This window comes from Geotrypetes seraphini, chromosome 9 (genome assembly GCF_902459505.1).
Source record: "Geotrypetes seraphini chromosome 9, aGeoSer1.1, whole genome shotgun sequence".
Taxonomy (NCBI): Eukaryota; Metazoa; Chordata; class Amphibia; order Gymnophiona; family Dermophiidae; genus Geotrypetes; species Geotrypetes seraphini.
Genome location: NC_047092.1, coordinates 151240655 through 151260626, shown reverse-complemented (window position 1 = coordinate 151260626; position 19972 = coordinate 151240655). Strand labels below are relative to the sequence as shown.

The following is a 19972-nucleotide window of genomic DNA, read 5'->3' as shown; positions in this document are numbered from 1 at the left end:
TTTTTTTGTAGCCATCTGCAGCCCGCTAGTTTTCCACTCCAAATTATGCAAAAAGTGAAAAATACTAGCCTCGTACCGCTAACTTAAAGCTAAAAGTTTAGCGTGATTCGGAGGAGCTACGATTTTAAGCCACCATCGCTCCCGATGACGTCACTTCCTCCCGTCATTACATATTTAATGTATATTTATGTTAAAATGGGTGTCACTAGTTCAGTGAAAAATAAAATGTTCACTCTGTTTTCCTTTTGTGTAGGCTGGGAGTGAATTTGAAAACCTTATAGCTTCTCTGAAAATTTCCACAGAAAATGAAGGACAACCCGCTGGTTCCAAGAATGAGAATACCAATAAAGAGGAACATCTGTCTCCACAGTCATTTGCTCTGGTTTGTATACATTTAATCTTAAAGTTGGCTTCATATAAGGTGGCAGCAACAAGAGAATATAAGACCAGCAAAACTTAATGACCTCATATCTGGAGTGAGTTTTGAAGGCAGCCTCAGAGGTTGAGACCAATGCTTGCCAGACTTCTACAGTGTGGATCCTATCAATGGCAAAGACAGATTAGGATCAAGGCTGGAATGGGCTTTGATGGCTACTCCAGAAGCTGAGAACACCGGTATCAGGCAGACTTCTACAGTCTGTGCCCCAAAACTGACAGAAAGAGATAGAGATTAAGTATACCAATGTCTTTGTTTTTAAAAGTCTTTGAAAGTTATTGTTACAGTTTGGTGATGCAATGTCAGCTTAAACTTGTATTTTAGTTAAAGTATGTTTTATGTTTTTATGCATTTGTACACCACCTAGAAGGCTGATTGGGCGGTATAAGAAATTTTAAATAAACTTGAAACTTTAATCATATAAAGAAGTGGAACATATGCAGAGTGCCAGATAAATCTGTGACCACCTTGTTGGGCAGACTGAATGGCATATGCAGATACTTTTACTATGTTACTGTGTACCTTATCCAAATTCAGGCTCAAAGCCCATTTTTTTCAAAGCTGCATTTGGATCCTAACGCTCTCAACTTGTAATACACGATATCTGACACCACCTCTTCCGCCTTGCTTCACCGTATTCCTGAAACAATCTGCCAGAATCAGTACACCAGGCTCCATTTCTGACGGCATTCAAATCCAGGCTCAAAGTTCACTTACAAAGCTGTGTTTAGGTCAAGCCTGACTGAAGACTCAACACAGTTCAGAGCAACTATCCAGAGGACCACCTTGAGTTGACACTGATTCAGTGCATACAATCTGACAAGTTGCAATACAATCTGTATGTAACTTGCCTTGAAATATTATTGAAAAACTGTGAGCTAAATTTTAAAAAACGCAAAGCAGAATCTAAATAACAGTATCTGCAAAGGCTCCCCTTTGCTGAAGACACTGAACAGGTTCCATAGCTCTGTAGTGAAATGGTGTCATTTCCCATTCTGTTTAGGCCACATCTTAAATGAATTATTTGTGTTTGGCAAATAAGAAGAAAAATGTATTGTGAAGCATATTATATGCATTTTTAAATAGTCTAAACTTCCCTTTGTTATGTGTTTACTTTGTTGTCTTTTCTGGGATGTTGTTTTTTTTGGGGGGGGGTTTTCTTAAGAAAGGAACACAGATGCTGAAAGAAATTTTGAAAATTGATAGCTCAGATGGTACAGAAACTCAGACTGACCTAAAATCAGCAGTGATTGAAGCTGGGAGGCGTGAGTCACATGGACCCTCTTCACATCACAGACAAGCCAAGAAGTTAGGTATGATGTGGAGAGTCAGAAATGTGTTACAGCTTATTTTTTTTTTAAGATTTGATTAAATGGTCTCTACATTTTAGAATACTTTGGCCAGAATTCAAGATTGCAATCTCAGTCCCATCAGGAGTCATGCTGTTTTTGAACATTATAAGCAAAAGGGGTTTCTTGCTGTTCAAGATGTGTTGTCTTGTTCCATAAGACAAGGCAGTAAGCATGCTTTCTTTTCTGTTGGTAGCTGCTCACATGAACAGATCTCCAAGTGCAGGAACTCATGACATCCAGGGTCTGGAAGCATTAGGCCAGCCTCTGATGGCTCAGCAGCCTGTTTTAGGTACACCAGTATCTGAACTTTCACGAATATGTTCCCTTGTTGGAATGCCACAACCTGAATTTTCATTCCTTCGAACACCACAGGTAAGATGTGTTTATCATGTCAAGTCAAACAACAGGTATTAGAGGTTGAACTCATAGAGAAACAAAAGCCTTACATGTCACCTACATCAGGGCTGCCCAAGTCCGGTCCTCGAGATCTACTGGCAGACCAGATTTTCAGGATATCCACAATGAATATGCTTGAGAGAGATTTGCATACCAAAAAGGCAGTGCAGGCAAATCTCTCTCATGCATGTTCATTGTGGATATCCTGAAAACCTGGCCTGCCAGTAGATCTCGAGGACCGGACTTGGGCAGCCCTGACCTACATAGATCATGTTAGATCAAATATACTAGAGATTTTTCCCATTTTGTGCCTATGGGAAAAATGCTTTGTATCTGACTTTTCCCCCTCATTTTATAACAGGTCATTTAAAATTAGGTGCCATTTGTGCACATATTATAGAATACTAGCATATATGCATATATAATAAACAATTACATGCGTAAGTGCAAGCTGTGTGCTCAATTGTATTTTAGAATTTGAGCATGTAAATATTGAGGGGGTTTACAAGTGGGTGGATCATGAGGAGGATGTGGGTGTGTCTCCCACATACGTGCATAACAGATGGAATATTATAAGTTGCGCATTAGGGTGGTCCATGGTAGTTTGCAAAAAAAATCAATCTTGTCAAATCTTGTCTCCATAAAGCTTATTTTTGTCCACTTGGTATATCTTACTCGTGTCAAATTTCAGCTTGATTAGACAATATTTAGAGGTCACCCTAGCATATACTGTTTTGTGTATGTAAGTGATTGCATGTAATTAATTTGTATGGCGTTGTCTAGTTTGAGATATGTACCCGAAAACTGGCTCCTTAGGAAGTCAGTCTGTCAGCTATCAACTGCTAGACTGCCACATGGACTGGATATTTTTCGACTGGTCAATTTTCATCACTATGATGAAGGAAAACCTTTACTGGAAAGCTATAAGTTGGCATTTGGGTCAGCGATGGCGGTATGGGATCAAGCCCGGATACCAACACAGCGCATAGACTCTTGTGTTAGGAAGTTGAAGAAACTACACAAAGAGTATTTGTCCCTAAAGAAACACAGAACTCATCAACGAGAAGGTGATAGAATGAAGAAATCTTTAAAAGTAAACTCGAACAGTTTGATATTTTAAAAAAGGTGTTATGACTGAACTTAAGAATGAAGAAGATTGAGAATTCCTACAGAAGCAAAGGCAGAATGTGTTTTCTTGCTGTGTGAGTGAAGTTGACCTTCAAACAACTGCAAAAGAATGCAGAAAGAGGCAGCACGAAAAAAAGAAAATCATGACAAAAGCGTGATATGAGGAAAGTCAGACCAAAGCACTTACCCATATAACATCTGAATTTTCTTCAACATCATCTGGCGAGTCTGAAAGCAAAGATGAATATCAACCTATGAAATCAGTGTCTACTGAAGTTGCCAGTACTGCATCATTGACAAAACCAGCTAAGAATATCTTGACATCTCCTGTGGTGGTTGTTTTCTTCCTGAGCACCTAGCAGCACTTGCCTTTTTTAATGACAGAATTGCACCAGGAACAAAACTACCAGTGGTGCAAAACTTACAACATCCACCATTGATAGACATTCCATGACATCTCATGTGTACAGATGAAACAGAACCTGTGACCTTTGAAAGTCTTGTAACACAGAGAACACAGTCATTTTTTTTGATCCCTTGATTGAAAAAGGATCAACAAAAGCAAAAATATTCCTGAAGAAATATCCTACAGAGTGGATTAACTTTGGAATTGGGCATTCAAACTGACTGTTGTTAATGATGCAGCAGAATGAGGGATAAGCCTCATTGAAAAATACAACAATACTTTATCAAAAGATGAAGAACAGAAGCAGTTTGTTAAGAACATAAGCAGTGCCTCCACTGGGTCAGACCCAAGGTCCATCGTGCCCAGCAGTCTGCTTAAGCGGCGGCCCAACAGGTCCAGGACCTGTGTACTAATCTTCTATCTATACCCCTCTATTCCCTTTTCTAGCAGAAAATTGTCCAATCCCTTCTTGAACCCCAGTACCGTATTCTGACCTATCACGCCGTCCAGAAGCTCATTCCAGGTGTCCACCACACGTTGGGTGAAGAAGAACTTCCTAGCATTTGTTTTGAATCTGTCCCCTTTCAACTTTTCCGAATGCCCTCTCGTTCTTGTAGTTTTCGAAAGTTTGAAGAATCTGTCCCTCTCCACTTTCTCTACGCCCTTCATGATTTTGTAAGTCTCTATCATATACCCTCTAAGTCTCCTCTTCTCCAGGGAAAAGAGCCCCAGTTTCTCCAATCTCTCAGCATATGAAAGGTTTTCCATACGTTTTATCAAACGTGTCACTCTTCTCTGAACCCTCTCGAGTATCGCCATATCCTTCTTAAGGTAAGGCGACCAATAGCGGACGCACCATCACCTGATACAACGGCAGGATAACTTCTTTTGTTCTGGTTGTAATACCCCTCTTGATTATACCTAGCATTCTATTCGCTCTCTTAGCGGCCGCTGCGCACTGTGCTGTCGACTTCATTGTCTTGTCCACCATTACCCCCAAGTCCCTTTCTTGGGTACTCTCACTCAATAACATCCCTCCCATCGTATAGCTGTACCTCGGGTTTCTGCTTCCTACATGTAATACTTTACATTTCTCTACGTTGAACTTCATCTGCCATCTCGTCGCCCACTCCCCTAGTTTGTTCAAGTCCCTTTGTAATTCTTCGCAGTCCTCTTTTGTCCGAGCACCACTAAATAGTTTTGTGTCATCTGCAAATTTTATTATTTCGCACTTCGTCCCTGTTTCTAGATCATTTATAAATATATTAAATAGCAGCGGTCCGAGCACCGATCCCTGCGGAACACCACTCATGACCGTCCTCCAGTCCGAGAAGTGGCCCTTCACTTCTACCCTCTTTTAAACTGTAATTCAAGCAATCCAGTCTTGGATTTGGTAAGAAGTCCTTTCTAAAATGTTTGCTTGTTTGTTGAGCTGTGTTCAAGAATGAATATTTAGGGCTCCTTTTTCTAAAGTGTGCTAGCGTTTTTAGCGCACGCAGCAGATTAGCGTGCGCTAACCCCACGCTACGCGGCTAGAACTAATGCCAGCTCAAGGCTGGCATTAGCGTCTAGCACGTGCAGTATTCTAGTGCGCGCTATTCCGCATGTTAATGCATTAACGCAGCTTAGTAAAAGGAGCTCTTAATGTTTGGACATGAAAATGAGGGTTTAAATTTCATTCATACTTTGTGGTGATTGATGTTTGCTGACAGTTTTCTTTCCTTTTGGTTTAGACGTTGACAGTTTGTCAGGTGAAGCTTTCAAATGGTTTATTAATCCATGGACCTCAATGTCATTCTGAAAACGAAGCCAAGGAGAAAGCTGCACTGTTTGCTTTACAAAGACTGGTAAGAGTCTTAATTTAGAAAAGAACTTAGATAACTGAAGTAACTTACGTAGCTAATTCACACTGCTAATTGTGTGAATACAGCAAGCTGAGAGATTCAGTCAGGAGAGAGAGAAAGCAGCATGCAAGGTAGTGTATGATTAACCTTGGATAAATTGCTTCCTCATTTGGTTTAAAAAAGGCACATAGATAAAGGAACTATATAGTAAAGTTGCACACTATCGAATCAAATCTAATCTAATCTTCATTTTATATACCGAATCTACTCCCTAAGGAGATTGACTCAGTTTACAGTTTGTTAAAAAATGAAACAACAAGTAAAACCTGTGGGATAAAAACAGAAATTGGTTAGATTAGATGGATGGAAAAAGTTAGAAAAAGTCTGTTGAATTGCTTAAAATTACTATACGACAGCTAAAATCAAATTAACTATTGTGAAAGCAATCAGGTTTTTGAACTTTTTCAAAATTGAAATAGTTGATCTACCAATCTTAGAGAATCTGGAAGTCCATTCCAAATTCTCACCAATTTAAAAGTAAAAGATTTACTAAGCTTCCCAGTGCATTTAATATCTTTCAAAGAAGGAAATGCTAATTTGTGAATTGTTGTAATTCTTGAATAGTAGGATCTAAAGGAATTCCCACTAAGGGGAATCAAAGAGTCAAATATTCCATAAAGGAATTGTAGTGTAACTGTCTGACAACTGTTTTTAACGTTACAATTGTGTCACCTACAGAGCTCTGTAGGCATGAATTTGCCTTTGCCACCTCCACTGTTTCCAAACTATCAAACCTTAGGAGCTGCTATACCACCTGGAGCCATTCCTCCTGTTTTCCATCAGCCATCTGGTAAGTTATTTAGGCTTTGAAGCTTTTAAACCAGTGATCTCAGGCAAGGCTTTCTCTAACTATGGCCCTCTGGGGCAGTACCCAAGTTTTCACATCTGTAGGAGACCAGGGAACCCATGCCCAACTCTACCTATTAGTGCCCTGCATCAGTTTTCTTGTGCAGCATACATCCCTGGGGTCATATATGCCAGCAAGAATTTAGCCCTGTGCTACTGAATGCTCTCCAGCATCAGTGTCGACATTAACAGCTAGTTCAAAATTCACAGACCTGTACTTCCTCCATGCTGATCTTGTGCATCATGCTGGAGAGCATTCAGCAACCTAGGGATGAATTTTCAACCTTCAGGCATGTTAGCCAAGATAGGGGAAAGGCAGAAGGGAATGGATGCTGTGGAGGGTAAGACAAGTGGGATAGATATTGGGCAAAGGAGGATATCGTCAAGAGAAAAGAAAGTGTGTTGGGGGAGGAGGTTTAGAACCTTAGAGTCTAGGTATTGAGGAAAGTGGAATTAAGGTAAGGAGACAGAGAAGAAAAGGAAAGAGAAATGCAGAGCTGGTGGCAAGAAGATGTAAGAAATGTTGAAAGATGGGAAAAGAGGAGTTAAAGGAATGAGGGATAGTATAGTGATAGAGGAAACTAAGAAAAGAACTGAAAGAACAGTAGATAGGAAAATGGAGTTGAGGCCAGTTGAGTGAGATAAAATATGAGAGAAACCACAGACAAGAAAGGTAATAAGTATTAGAATTCAGAATATTAATTGTAATGAAAGACTGTAGTAAAGATAAAGTGAAACAAATTATGCACATAGTTTATTTTTTAAAAATGCTGCTTGACCAGAATCTGCAAGGTTTGATTTTGTTGAAATACAAATGTGGAGGGAGTGTGGGAAAGATTTCTTCGTGAAAGGATAAAAAAAATCAATTACAGTGAAATCACAGTTAAATTAATTACCTGGGTAAATGGTATGAAATCTGTTTTGTTCAAGACTTTGATCTTTGAAATCTGAAATTAAAACTGTTTTATTAAATTGTAAATACAGCTGGCATGATGCCTCCATCGCCCCATTTCTTTGGTCCAATGTCATGGAGAACTCCAGTGCCTCTTCATAGCAAATCTTTCTACCAGGGCTCATACACTGGGACCATGCCTCTGCCAGGAACTCTGCCAACTGGTACTCACAATCAGTTTGTACCTCTTCAGGTAACAGTTGAATATAGCTTTTTTTTCTTAAAACCTTTCTACAAAATAAATCATTAACAGCTCCTGGTATATTGTGAAACCTGTAGGTTTACATTCAACTTCTGTTTCAGGCACTTGCTAACCAACACTTGACGTCTTTCTGTATATCATTTTCTTCCCTCACCCTTTAGAGACTTGGTAGTCACTCTTAGACCTTGAGGGGCTGCCAAGGGGTCAAGCTTTCAGGTTATCCCTAATATGCATGAAAGAGATTTGCAGGCCTAGTACTTCTGTTCTATGTAAATTTTTTGCATGCATATTCATTAGGGGTTTCCTGAAAAGTTTATCTTTTGGGTGTGAATACCAAGGCCTTAAAGTGACCAAGTGTATTTTCATATGGGTATTTCCTTCTCTGCTTTACCTTACCTGATTTTTGCTTTTGTTTATGATTCAATTGCCTTTTCTTCCTCCTTAAGCTCCCAGTCCATTTTGAATCTGCTCCAACTCCACTGGGGAGCAGATTCTATAACACTCGTATTAAAATACAATAGACCATCATTGCAGCTGTAAAAGTAATGATTTGAAAAGGATGAGTCATTCTCTAAAAACCATGCATGCATGCACATGAGGTTCATGGAAGGTCACTAAATTTACATGGGTTGAGTCGCTATTCATAGTGATTGGCACATGCGCACAATATACACTGAAATATTTTTTTTTTTTAAAGAGAGACCCCTGAATCAAAGATCAGCAGGAGGGATGCCCACTCCCTCTCGCCACCACCAATGGTATCCCCAGCTAACCTGATAAACAAAACCCGACACCCCTGGCAGCAGGAGGGATGCCCACTCCCTCCTGCCGCCACTGCAGCCTCCCCAACAAACACATGCCCCCCTTCCAGACAGCAGGAGGGATAAGCACTCCCTCCTGCCGCCACTGCAGCCTCCCCAACAAACACATGCCCCCTTCCAGACAGCAGGAGGGATAACCACTCCTTCCCACTGCCACCGTCGCCCAACCCCCAGACAAACACCCCTATATGCCCAACAACCCCCCCCCCAGTAACTTTGGCACGAAGGCAACCAGAGGGATGCCTACTCCTTCCAGCTGGCAGTCCCGCCTCTTCAAAATGACAGACCTTCCCCTTCCCGGTGCAAACTAGGATGCACTGGGGAGGGTCTTAAGGCTGTGATTGGCCCAGGTGCTTAAGGCCCCTCCTATAGGAGGGGCCTGAGGTGCCTTGTCCCACCGTTTTGAAGAGGTTGTCCTGCTGGCTAGTGGGAGTAGGCATCCTGGCTGGCCGATATTCATGCCAAAGGTATTGGGGGGGAGGGGTTGTTTGAGAGTACAGGGGGGTTGTCAGGAGTTACAACGGCTGGAGAAAGTGGGCATCCCTCTTGCTGCCGGAGAGTCAGATGTTTGGTTGTTGGGGAGGGTGGCGGCAGCAGAAGGAGTGGCCATCCCTCCTACTGGTAAGGGGGGAGGGGAGATGTTTAGTTATTTGGGTGGGAGTGACAACAGGAGTAGGCATCCCTCCTGTTGCCCAGGGTGTTGAATTTTGTTTAACAGGGCTGTCGGGGGACCCCAGTGGTGACAGCGGGAGGGAGTGGGCATCCCTCCTGCCGATCTTCGATTCAAGGGTCTCTTCTTTTCTTTTTTTTATTTGTGCTGGGGGGGGGGGCACTGATCAGAAAGTAAGGCTACAACAACTCAGACCCTACCGGAAAATTTTGTCCACGAATGTGGTACAACGAGATTAGGGAATTATCCAACAATGATAAAGAGTCACCCGGAGTGCACATTTTACTAACATTTTAATATTTATGACCTTCTTGTACTACATTTGCATGGCATAGTCAGACACAGCTAGGAAGCTCGGAAAAGACCACAGTGAGCCATTCTGATATTCGGCTGGTAAAATACTGCCCCGTTAAACCGGCTGGAGCAGGTTTAGCAACCGCATTAGACATATTAAGTTTTGAGACTCTTCCTCCTCTCAGTGCCATTTATGACAGGATGTGACTGAGGCCCATTTACAGTAACCCAATTTTTAATTTCTCCCCTGCCAATCTAGCTGAACCATTAGTGATGTTTCTTTAGCTACCAGACTAGTCTTGAGCTGGTAAACATCGCTGACAGGCAGTGACTGAGACCTCTATAAAGGCTGTGAACACTGCATCTACAACATGCCCAGCTGTTTCTGAATTTAGAAACAAGAGTCTGATCTGGGATTTGTACCTAGGTTTTCTACTGTATAAAGCAGTGCTAAATTGAGACAGACTTGTTCACGATGTGTTAAAATACCTTGTGTTGCAAGATGCATGAAAATATTGTTGTGGAAAGAAATCATTTTAGTTCGACAATAAAATTTGACCATTCTGTGGTTATCTATATATTTGTTCTCAAAAGTATCTTTTTTTTATCTGAAGGTAACTAAAAAAAGGGCTGCTAGTAAGAAAAGCTTTGAACTTAAGGAATTCCAGAGCTCAACGCAAGCTGCACCTGTAAAAAATGACCAGTCTATAAAATCAGATGCTACAAAGTGGTTATTTGAGGACAGTTCTTCCACCCTAGTAAAATCTCAAGCATCTCAGCCTCCCATCTCCATACAAGACAAGGCAGCTTCTATGAGTTTTTCTGCACCTCATAATAAATCAACCCCTGGATCTGCGTCAAAACGGAAACCAAGAAAACTAGCAGTGAACTTTGGCGTATCTAAACCTGTGGAATAAATATGGTACAATAATTTATTCTTGCTTTCTCATTACTAGGTGTTTCTTCCAGCATGGGATGGGGGTACATTGGTGTTTCCTTTTCTTAACTCTGGTTTTGTTGGGAGGAAGTGTTATATGAACAAATTAAGGATTCTGGAGTGACATTGGTTTTCCTTAACCTTTGCTCCTCTCCTGTAAATAATATCCAAACTATATCAACTCTGTTGATAGTGAAGCACTTCTTGCGGGCTCAGCAATGATGTTGCCATACCATTATGAGATCAGGTAGATCTAAGGCAAAGCAGAGTTGAATCTGGCCAGTAGTTAAATGAAACTTGCAAGGAACACTGACTTTAGCAGGATTTGGTAGTTGTGGCTCAGTAGAGGGCACCTTTCCATCTTAGACCAGGGTATTGGTTCAGTACTGTGCATTAATGAATGTTTTGCTGCTTACTGTCTTTTCTAGTTGGAGACAAATTATCTAGATTCTGACTACTCTCTGAGATTGGCATTTAGATGGGCTAGGCAATGTGTAACACACATTTATAGAAACACAGAAATATGATGACAGATAAAGGCCAAATGGCCCATCTGGTCTGCCCATCCGCATCATCCACTATTTCTTCCTCTCCCTAAGAGATCCTACATGCCTGTCCCATGCTTTCTTAAATTCAGACACAGTCTTTGTCTCCACTACCACCTCTACCAGGAGACTATTCCAAGCATCTACCACCCTTTCTGTAAAAAAGTATTTCTTTAGATTACTCCTGAGCCTATCACCTCTTAACTTCATCCTATGCTGTCTCATTCTGGAGTTTCCTTTCAAATGAAAGAGTCTCGCCTCTTGCACATTTATGCCACGTAGGTGTTTAAACATCTCTTTCATGCCTTTCCTTCAAAGTAGACATATTGAGATCTTTGTCTCTTCCCATACAACGTATGACAAAGACCACCAACCATTTTAGTAGCTTTCCTCTCGACCGACTCCATCCTGTTTATATCTTTTTGAAGGTGTGGTCTCCAGAATTGTACACAATATTCTAAATGAGATCTCACCAGAATCTTATACAGGGGCATCATTACCTTTTGTAATCCTACTAGACATTCCTCTCCCTATGCACCTAAGCATCCTTCTAGCTTTCACCATCACCTTTTCAACCTGTTTAAGATCATCACATACTATCACACCCAAGTCCTGAAAAATTTCAGACCATTCTTCAAGCTTTGCTAGGTCCTTTCTCATGTTCACACCATCGGGGTTGTCTGCTCTATTGCAGATTTTGGTATCATCCACAAAGAGGCAAATCTTACCTGACAGCCCCTCAGCAATATTGCTTACAAAAATGTTGAGAACCAAACCCTAGCCCATCTAAATGCCAATCTCAGAGAGTAGTCAGAATCATCCCTTTCTTCAGAGTGATCTCCATTGACTACTACCCTCTGTCGCCTTCCACTCAACCAGTTCATGATCCAGTCTGTCATTTTGGAGCCCATACCAAGGGCACTGAGTTTATTTATTAGACACCTGTGTGGAACACTGTCAAAGGCTTTGCTAAAATCTAAATACACCACATATAGTGCACTTCCTGTATCCAAATCTCTGGTCACCCAGTCAACAAAATTGATCAGATTTGCCTGACATGACCTGCCTCTAGTGAATCAGTGTTGCCTCAGGTCTTCTAATCCACTGGTTTCCAGAAATGTCACTAATTCTCTGTTTTAAAACGGTTTCCATTAATTTTTTGTTTTGTTTTCTTAATTTACTTACTCAGACTTTCCCTCCTGTATTTCCCTACTTCCTTATTCCACAGAAATATTTGTTAAGCAATTAAATCTTCTCTATCAGCTTCTACATATTTCTCCCCTTTACGTTTGAGTCTCACAATGTCACTTTTGCACTTCATCCTCTCACTAATATATCTAAAAAATGTCTAGTCCCCCTGTTTTATCGTGTTAGCTATTTTGTCTTTCATTTGCATCATTGATTTCCCGACTATTCGTCCAGCCTTTTAACATTTCCAGATATTTTTGCCCGTCTTCTTCTTTCTGCTATCTTTTGTAGTTTATGAAAGCTAACTTCTTTTTCATTACCTTCTCAGCTACCACTTTTGAGAACCAAAGCGGCCTTCTTTTCCTCTTACTTTTACTTACTTCCCTTACAAAATGGTTTGTTGACTTTACAATCGATATAGATATATGTACAGTATGTATTTTGTGTGTACGCTGCCAATGAATGTACACGTTTAACATTAAGGGCCTGATTCTCTAAAAGTGCGTCCCGATTTTAGGCAGCTGTAGGCGTCCTACAGCTGTCTAATCAGCCAATCGGGATGCACGTTTAAAAAAAAAAAATGCTCCCCAGGCAGACCGCCTATATTGAAGGCGAGGCCCGCAAGACACCTAGGCCCTGATTCTGTATAGAACGCCCGGGAGAGGCGTCCTATTCAGAATCGGCCTAAACTAGACACGGCCCGCTACACTTATCGCGGCAAGGGATCTCTCTGCCGCTATAAGTATAGCGGGCCGTGGCCCCCTGACCGATCGCTGGCAGGAGGGTGCCCAAACCTCCTGCCCGAAGACGCCCCCCCCCTCCTCGACACTACCGACCGCCCCCCCCCCGACACTACCGACCGCCCCCCCCCCAACATTACCGATCGCTGGCAGGAGGGTGCCCAATCCCTCCTGCCCGAAGACGCACCCTCCCGACACTACCGACCGCCCCCCCCCCGACATTACCGATCTTCCCCCCCCGACAATATCGGTCGCTGGCAGGAGGGTGCCCAATTCCCTCCTGCCCGAAGACGCACCCCTCCCCCCCCCCGGCGCTAACAACCCCCACTCCACCAAACCTGTTCTTACAGATGGGTCTTGCACGTCGAGCAAGCAGGCACGCCTCGCCGAAATGAGGCGGGCCCGCCCCTTTCCCGGCCCATCCCGCCGAAGCCTAAGGCCTGATTGGCCCAAGCTCTAGAAGCCTGGACCAATCAGGCCTTAGGCATAGTGGGTCCGCCCATCCCCACTTAATCTAAGACCTGATTGGCCAATCAGACCTTAGACTTAGTAGGGATGGGCGGGAAGGGGCGGGCCCGCCTCATTTCGATGAGGCGTGCCTGCTTGCTCGACGTGCAAGACCCATCTGTAAGAACAGGTTTGGTGGAATGGGGGTTGTTAGCACCGGGGGGGGGAGGGTGCGTCTTCGGGCAGGAGGAATTGGGCACCCTCCTGCCAGCGACCGATATTGTCGGGGGGGAAGATCGGTAATGTCGGGGGGGGCGGTCGGTAGTGTCGGGAGGGTGCGTCTTCGGGCAGGAGGGATTGGGCACCCTCCTGCCAGCGACCGATATTGTCGGGGGGGAGGGGGAGATCGGTAATGTCGGGGGGGGCGGTCAGTAGTGTCGGGGGTGGGGCGGTTGGTAGTGTCGGGAGGGCGCATTTTCAGGCAGGAGGGATTGGGCACCCTCCTCCCAGCCAAGGCCCGCTATACTTATAGCGGCAAAGAGATCCCTTGCCACGATAAGTATAGCGGCCGCGTCTACTTACAATGTAGACCAGCATTTTGCTGGCCTACATTTTTAAGCTTCTCATCTACTAGGGAGACACGTAGGGCCGCCTAGGTTCAGCCTAAGGCCCGCAGACGAGCTTAGGCATCTTGCGGGTCTCCCTAGGCTCCCGGAGGCGCCTTCAGGCCTGCCTGGGGAGCATTTTTTTTTTAAAAAACGTGCATCCCGATTGGCTGATTAGACAGCTGTAGGACGCCTACAGCTGCCTAAAATCGGGACGCACTTTTAGAGAATCAGGCCCTAAATGGGTATATTAGCCATTTGAAACTATACTTTAAAAAAAATATTTTATTGGATTTTAACATAAATGAACAGATGAAATAAATCAAGCATATTTTACAGTTAAGATATCACATTTAAATCACAAATAAATTAAAATCAAGGATATTATACAATTAAAATGTTTTTTTTACAATCAAATCATAGATGCAGTGAGGACTGTAAGCATCTATGTTATCAATCCAAAGTTCGTATGAAGTCATTTATTCACAGACAGCTATAAAAACTCCATATAGACCAGATATTAGATCAATTGAAACTGTACATGTTATTGACACGTCCAGACTTAGATAAGTTATCTGTTCAGCAACTGAATTTCTCCACTGAACAAATAACTTTAAAGCCTGTACTCAGAACTTTCTTAAACCTGTCCTCAGTAAAGCTAATAAATTTTGTCCCTTTAACATTCTAAATGCTGACTATGCAGTGAGCTCCTGCTATTGAACACATAAATGGCTCAAAATATTTACCTGCTTATGACAGAAAAGTAGGGATATTAATCTTGACTTTCTGTTCATTTTGTTTCTTTACTGGATGAATGTGAGTTTCTTCTAAACAATTTAACAGTGCGTTTTTTTGTTTTGTTTATGCTAGTATATACGGCTTTATTCCCACATTTATCAGTTTAGTGTCATTACATAAGAATTGCCATACTGGGACAGACCGAAGGTCCATCAAGCCCAGTATCTTGTTTCCAACAGTGGCCAACCCCGGTCCCAAGTACCTAGCTAGATCCCAAGTAGTTAAACAGATTTTATGCTGCTTATCCTAGTAACTAGTTTTTTTAGCCCGTTACATTAACAGATGCTAGTAAAACCTCCTTCCCTCACATGTCCCCTATTTTCAGCCCCAGCTGCAAACCCATTTTTACCCACCCAGCCCCCTTCTTTTCCCTTTCAGCCCCAGCCCCCTTTCCTCACTAGCAGCATTTCCCTCCCCACTTCACTTCCCTCTGAAGTAGCAGCAAAAGCATACCCTCCCCCTCCATTTCCCTGTGCAGCAGCATTTCCCTCCCTCACCCCATTTCCCTGTGCAGCAGCACCTCTTCCCCTACTCCCCATAGTTTATATATTTCAATTTGACCATTAATCAATTTAAAGGATTTATTCAGCGAGCAGTAGACAGACACTGAGTTATGCTCTTCATAAATATAGCTACATTTCCCCCCCCCCCCCTATATTATGCCGGGCTGGCTTCAAGAATGCACAAAAACTGTGCTTTGTAAGTACTTTGATTGTCAGAATCTCCTCCACACTGATACTAAATGGATGCCCTTCTTACCGTGGTGCACTTTGCTCTTTCTGTCTTCTCATCGATCACTTCCTAGGAGAGTAAATGTCTGCTCCATGGGAATACAGATCATTTGACTTCTGAGCTTCGTGGCCTTCCCATGCTTTGTGCATCTAGCGGGACAGGCATGACGTGAGGGGGTCACAGCACACCTGGCAACGTATTAGAGGTGGATCTCACGTTCCCCCCCCCCCCCGATTTAGCGCTCCTCAATTACGACGGCAGGACTCTGCGATCGCTCCCTCCGCGTCTTCTCGAAGCCCTCCTCCTGGCAGCCGATGCTCCGCGAGTCCTGGTGATGTAGTAAGCGCGCATGCGCACTCTTGCCGGCACAGCGCAACAGATCAGGGATCATGGAAACACGGGCTAAGAGTGCGCATGCGTGCCTAGCGTTTTATTATACTAGATAAGCAGTGGATTTCCCCAAGCCATCTCAATAATGGCCTATGGACTTCTCTTTTAGGAAATTATCCAAGCCATTTTTAAACCCCACTAAACTAACTTTTGTGCTGTTTGTGGATGCATAGCCAAGCAGTTCCTCAATGAAACCTTATATGTTTTCCTGCAAGAGAGACACTGGTCTCACATTTCAGATACAGTCTTTTGAGTTTTCAGACCATTACTGTTTTGTTCGGATTGAGCACCATCTATCGGATTATCGTCTGTACCCCTGAGGCAGGCTTTTTATAAAGCAGAAACACGGACTGTGTCAGGTCTGCATCTGCAAGATAGATTGGCTTTAACATAGCATATTTGTGATTTTTATGAGTTATCTTATTAAATATATTTTCTCTGGTTATCTCTGGTTGATGTGTACAGTTCCTTCCCCACTTTCTCTCTATTGCATATCCTATGTGGGGTTTGGTTTCCTTGTTCTTTGGAGCATATGTGGATTTCCCCAAGCCCTCTCAATAATGGCCTATGGACTTCTCTTTTTGGAAATTATACAAACCTTTTTTAAACTCCACTAAGCTAACTGATTTAACCACATTCTCTAGCAACGAATTCCAAAGTTTAATTGCACGTTGTGTGAAGAAATATTTTCTCCGGTTTGTTTTAAATCTGCTATTAGATGATAAAATTCTAGCACAAACTGGCCAAATTTTTCTTCTGGAAATAGCCAAATTAATCTTAGAAAATCTGTCCTTTACTGTTTGAGTATATCATTCGTTAACCTACATGTTATACAATTAAATGAAATAATCACTCTCGCTTGAATCTTGGTTTCCTGCTCCTCTTGAGTAAAATAGATGCTTTTCAAATAAACACTTACAAAGAATAAAATCACCTTTTTCACTCAACACAGTGGAATCGTCAGCTGTAAAAACAGCTTTGATTCAATCCCTGGCTCCCTTTCAACATCTTTCAAAATTTATCCAGCACCCTGACTATAACATAAAATATCATTTATAAGACAGACAGTGTGAAATTTTGTATCCCTAGAAACACTAAGCCACGTGTACAAGTTCTGCATTTGTGGCAAACTATGGTTCAGTTATCTGCTTTCATATTGTAAACCAGCAAGTGGAAAAGAGATAGCTGAGGGGAAACATGATAAAGGTCTATAAAATCCTAAGTGGAGTGGAACGAGATAAACATAAATCATATATTTACTCTTTCCAGAAATACAAGGATTAGGTGGACATGCAAGGAAGTTGCTAAGTAGTATGTTTAGAACAAATCAGAGAAAACATTTCTTCATTCAGAGGGCCATAATCAAAAAAATATATCTAAGTCCGATTTGGATGTAGGGCGCTAGTCGCCCAAAGTCGGCAGCAGCAAAATGTCCATTCTCGAAAAGTATATCTAAAATATGGGGGGGAGGAGGTTTCTAAAAATCATCTATCTGTACGTCCAAGCGTTTGATCATCCAGACTGCCACTACTTCTATCTTTATACCACATTTTCGACCAAAATTTCAGCCAAGTCCCAAACGCCCAGAACAAGACCACTTTGACATGGCACCCCAGACATGGCAACAGAGCAGTTGGTCACTTTACAGGGCTTTGCTGTGAACTTCACAAAAAAGGGGTGCAAGATAAACATCACACCAGAACTCCCTTATAGGTTATAGTGAACCTCCAAAAACCCACTATACCCACCTGTCTACAACCCCAACAGCCCTTATGGCTGCAGGTACCACCTTTATGGCAGTAGAAGGGGGTTTTGGTAGGCTCCCATTTTCCACCATGGGCCTGGGTCCTCCTTCCTATTGTTCACTAGCCCACCCCCCAGACTATTTAAACCACCTTTGTGCAGACCTACTAGGCTTTCCTATGTCAGGTGCTGATGTTCCGGAGGCTGGTATGTACATTTTTATTCTGAACTTTGTGGGGATCAGTGAACATGGAGAGAATATGTGGGGGGGGGGGTCCTTTACTTTATCTTTGCAGTGGTTATCTGGTCAATTTGGATACCTTTTGGCACTTATACCTGTCCTTACATCGTCTAACTCACAACGTATAAATTTCATCTAGGCAGTCTCGTCAAACATTCGATTATTCCTATAGGACGACTAAGTCTAGGTCAGCCCACACATCCTGCCCTAACCACTCCTCCAAAAACACCCCTTTCAGCTCTGGGCGCACAGCGGGATTCAGATGCCTAAAATGTCCCTGGATATGTCCAAAAAGCTGTTTCTATTATCAGCACTTGGACGACGTATATTTTAGGATGACCAAGTGCCGACTTGGGCGGGTTTTTAGACATATTTAAGTTTCAATTATGAGCCCCTCAATGTGTAATTAATCTGTGGAATTTATTGTGACAGTGTGGTAAAATTGGTTAGCATAGCAGGGTTTAAAAAGGTTTGGACACATTCTTGACAGAAAAGTCCATGAACCATTATTAAGATGGACTAGCGGAAAATCCACTGCTCATTCCTCTGATAACAGCATGAAATCTATTTTTTGGGATCTTGCCAGGTACATGTGATCTGACTTGACCACTGGTAGAATCAGAATCCTGGGCTTGATGGACCTTCAATCTGTCCCAATACAGCAGTGTTTTATATACTTATAATTCAGATTAACAAGCTGCATGTTATAGTAGTTTCCCTGTCAGTGTTTAGCAAATTATAGATGTATTACATGGCCTTTTTTTTCTACTTACAGGTCATCTACAGACTCCTCTCTCTGATGCCAAATGGCTAGATCACACTTCTCATAGTCCTGGAACATGAATAATGGATTTGTGCCATATTGTCAACAAGTTCAACATATTTTTTTTTTTCAATTTTCACAATAAGGATTATGTTTAATATGTATGCATATCTTTTAAAAAATTCATTTTCCCATAGATATAAAATATTTTATAAGTACTGGAATTTTTCATTAGATCTTACACAGAGTGGTATTTTATTAAAGATAAAGGAAAGACTTTTATGTGCTGATTCCTCTTGCAGTTTCTAAATTTTTTTAATAACTTTTTTCTTTATCTGCCAAGTGCAATGTTTTAAATTTGCATATAAATGAGAACTGTAATTTTTGTGCTGTATAGTGATGTACTTGTGTATTAACCTAGCATGTAGATTGTGCACAGATATTTTAAAACACAATTGTAAAATACATTGAAGGAGTTAAACACTCATAAAAATCAGATGATATATAGAAATTTTAATTAAAGTTTGGAAAAAGAGTTTTAAGTGCCTCTTCTATTCCTCTTCAGTAATATTGTAAGTAGGAACAGATTCCATTGTGCTAAATATTCTGCTATATATTTGTGTAATGGATGTCTCTGTCATATGAATGTATTTGATCCAAAGTGAATTTTAGTGTACTTTGCCATGTAAATGATTACTGCCATGCTTGTTCACAGGATTCCTCAGCAATGATCCTGTACTTTTGCCATGTAAACAATGTGCAGGCTTGTTTGAATCACTTACTATGAGAATTTGTGATTTCTGGAAATTGCTTGTTTTATTTTTATTTTTATGTAGTATATATAATTGATTTCAGTGTAACTGTGACAGTGGGAGCTGAGCAGCCAGGCGCAGAAGAACATCTCAATTTGAAATATAAACAGTACAACAAGAGAAAGGCAAGAGAGGTGTCTTTTCAACCAATGATACAAAGTCTTTATTAAAAACAGCTGAACAGCCAGTAACACTACAGGAATATAGCTCTCTGCATGAAGCCATAGTGATATTACCGCAAGAATTTGAGTTTTATTTACATTTTTACTGTCATACATTTAATTGATTGCAACAAAAATAGGGCCTTAGGCTCCTCCCTTTGTATCCCGGGATACAGAGGGAGGAGCCTAAGGACCTGTTTGGCTCAGACACCTAAGGCCCCTCCCCATGCATATAAGGATGTATCAGGAAGGGGAAGGCCTGCCATTTTGTAGTGGCAGGCCTGTGAGCAGGCTGTCATCTAGTTTTGAGGTACATGAGGGGTGTGGGGGGGGGGTTCATCCAGTGGCAGGAGGGCGTGGGCATTCATCCTGCTGATTTTTTAATTTTTTTTTTAGTTTTTAGGAAGGGGAGGGATCAGTTTGGGAGTCATTGAGGGTGTTTCGAGGGAGGTGAGCATGCCTC

General features: G+C 42.0%; 1 protein-coding gene across 7 annotated transcripts in view; it reads left to right on the top strand.

Annotated features, from left to right (window-relative positions):
• XRN1 (5'-3' exoribonuclease 1) overlaps positions 1-19072 on the top strand; it is a 184291-nt gene extending 165219 nt beyond the window's left edge. For all 7 annotated transcript variants that reach the window (XM_033958431.1, XM_033958429.1, XM_033958435.1 and 4 more), the window contains 8 exons: positions 254-382; positions 1602-1749; positions 1982-2160; positions 5452-5565; positions 6301-6412; positions 7453-7613; positions 10022-10329; positions 18549-19072. In XM_033958431.1, coding sequence (XP_033814322.1) covers positions 254-382; positions 1602-1749; positions 1982-2160; positions 5452-5565; positions 6301-6412; positions 7453-7613; positions 10022-10324 — 1146 coding nt within the window. In that variant the 3' untranslated portion in view covers positions 10325-10329; positions 18549-19072. The remainder of the gene's footprint in view (positions 1-253; positions 383-1601; positions 1750-1981; positions 2161-5451; positions 5566-6300; positions 6413-7452; positions 7614-10021; positions 10330-18548) is intronic.
• The last annotated feature ends 900 nt before the right edge of the window (positions 19073-19972 follow it).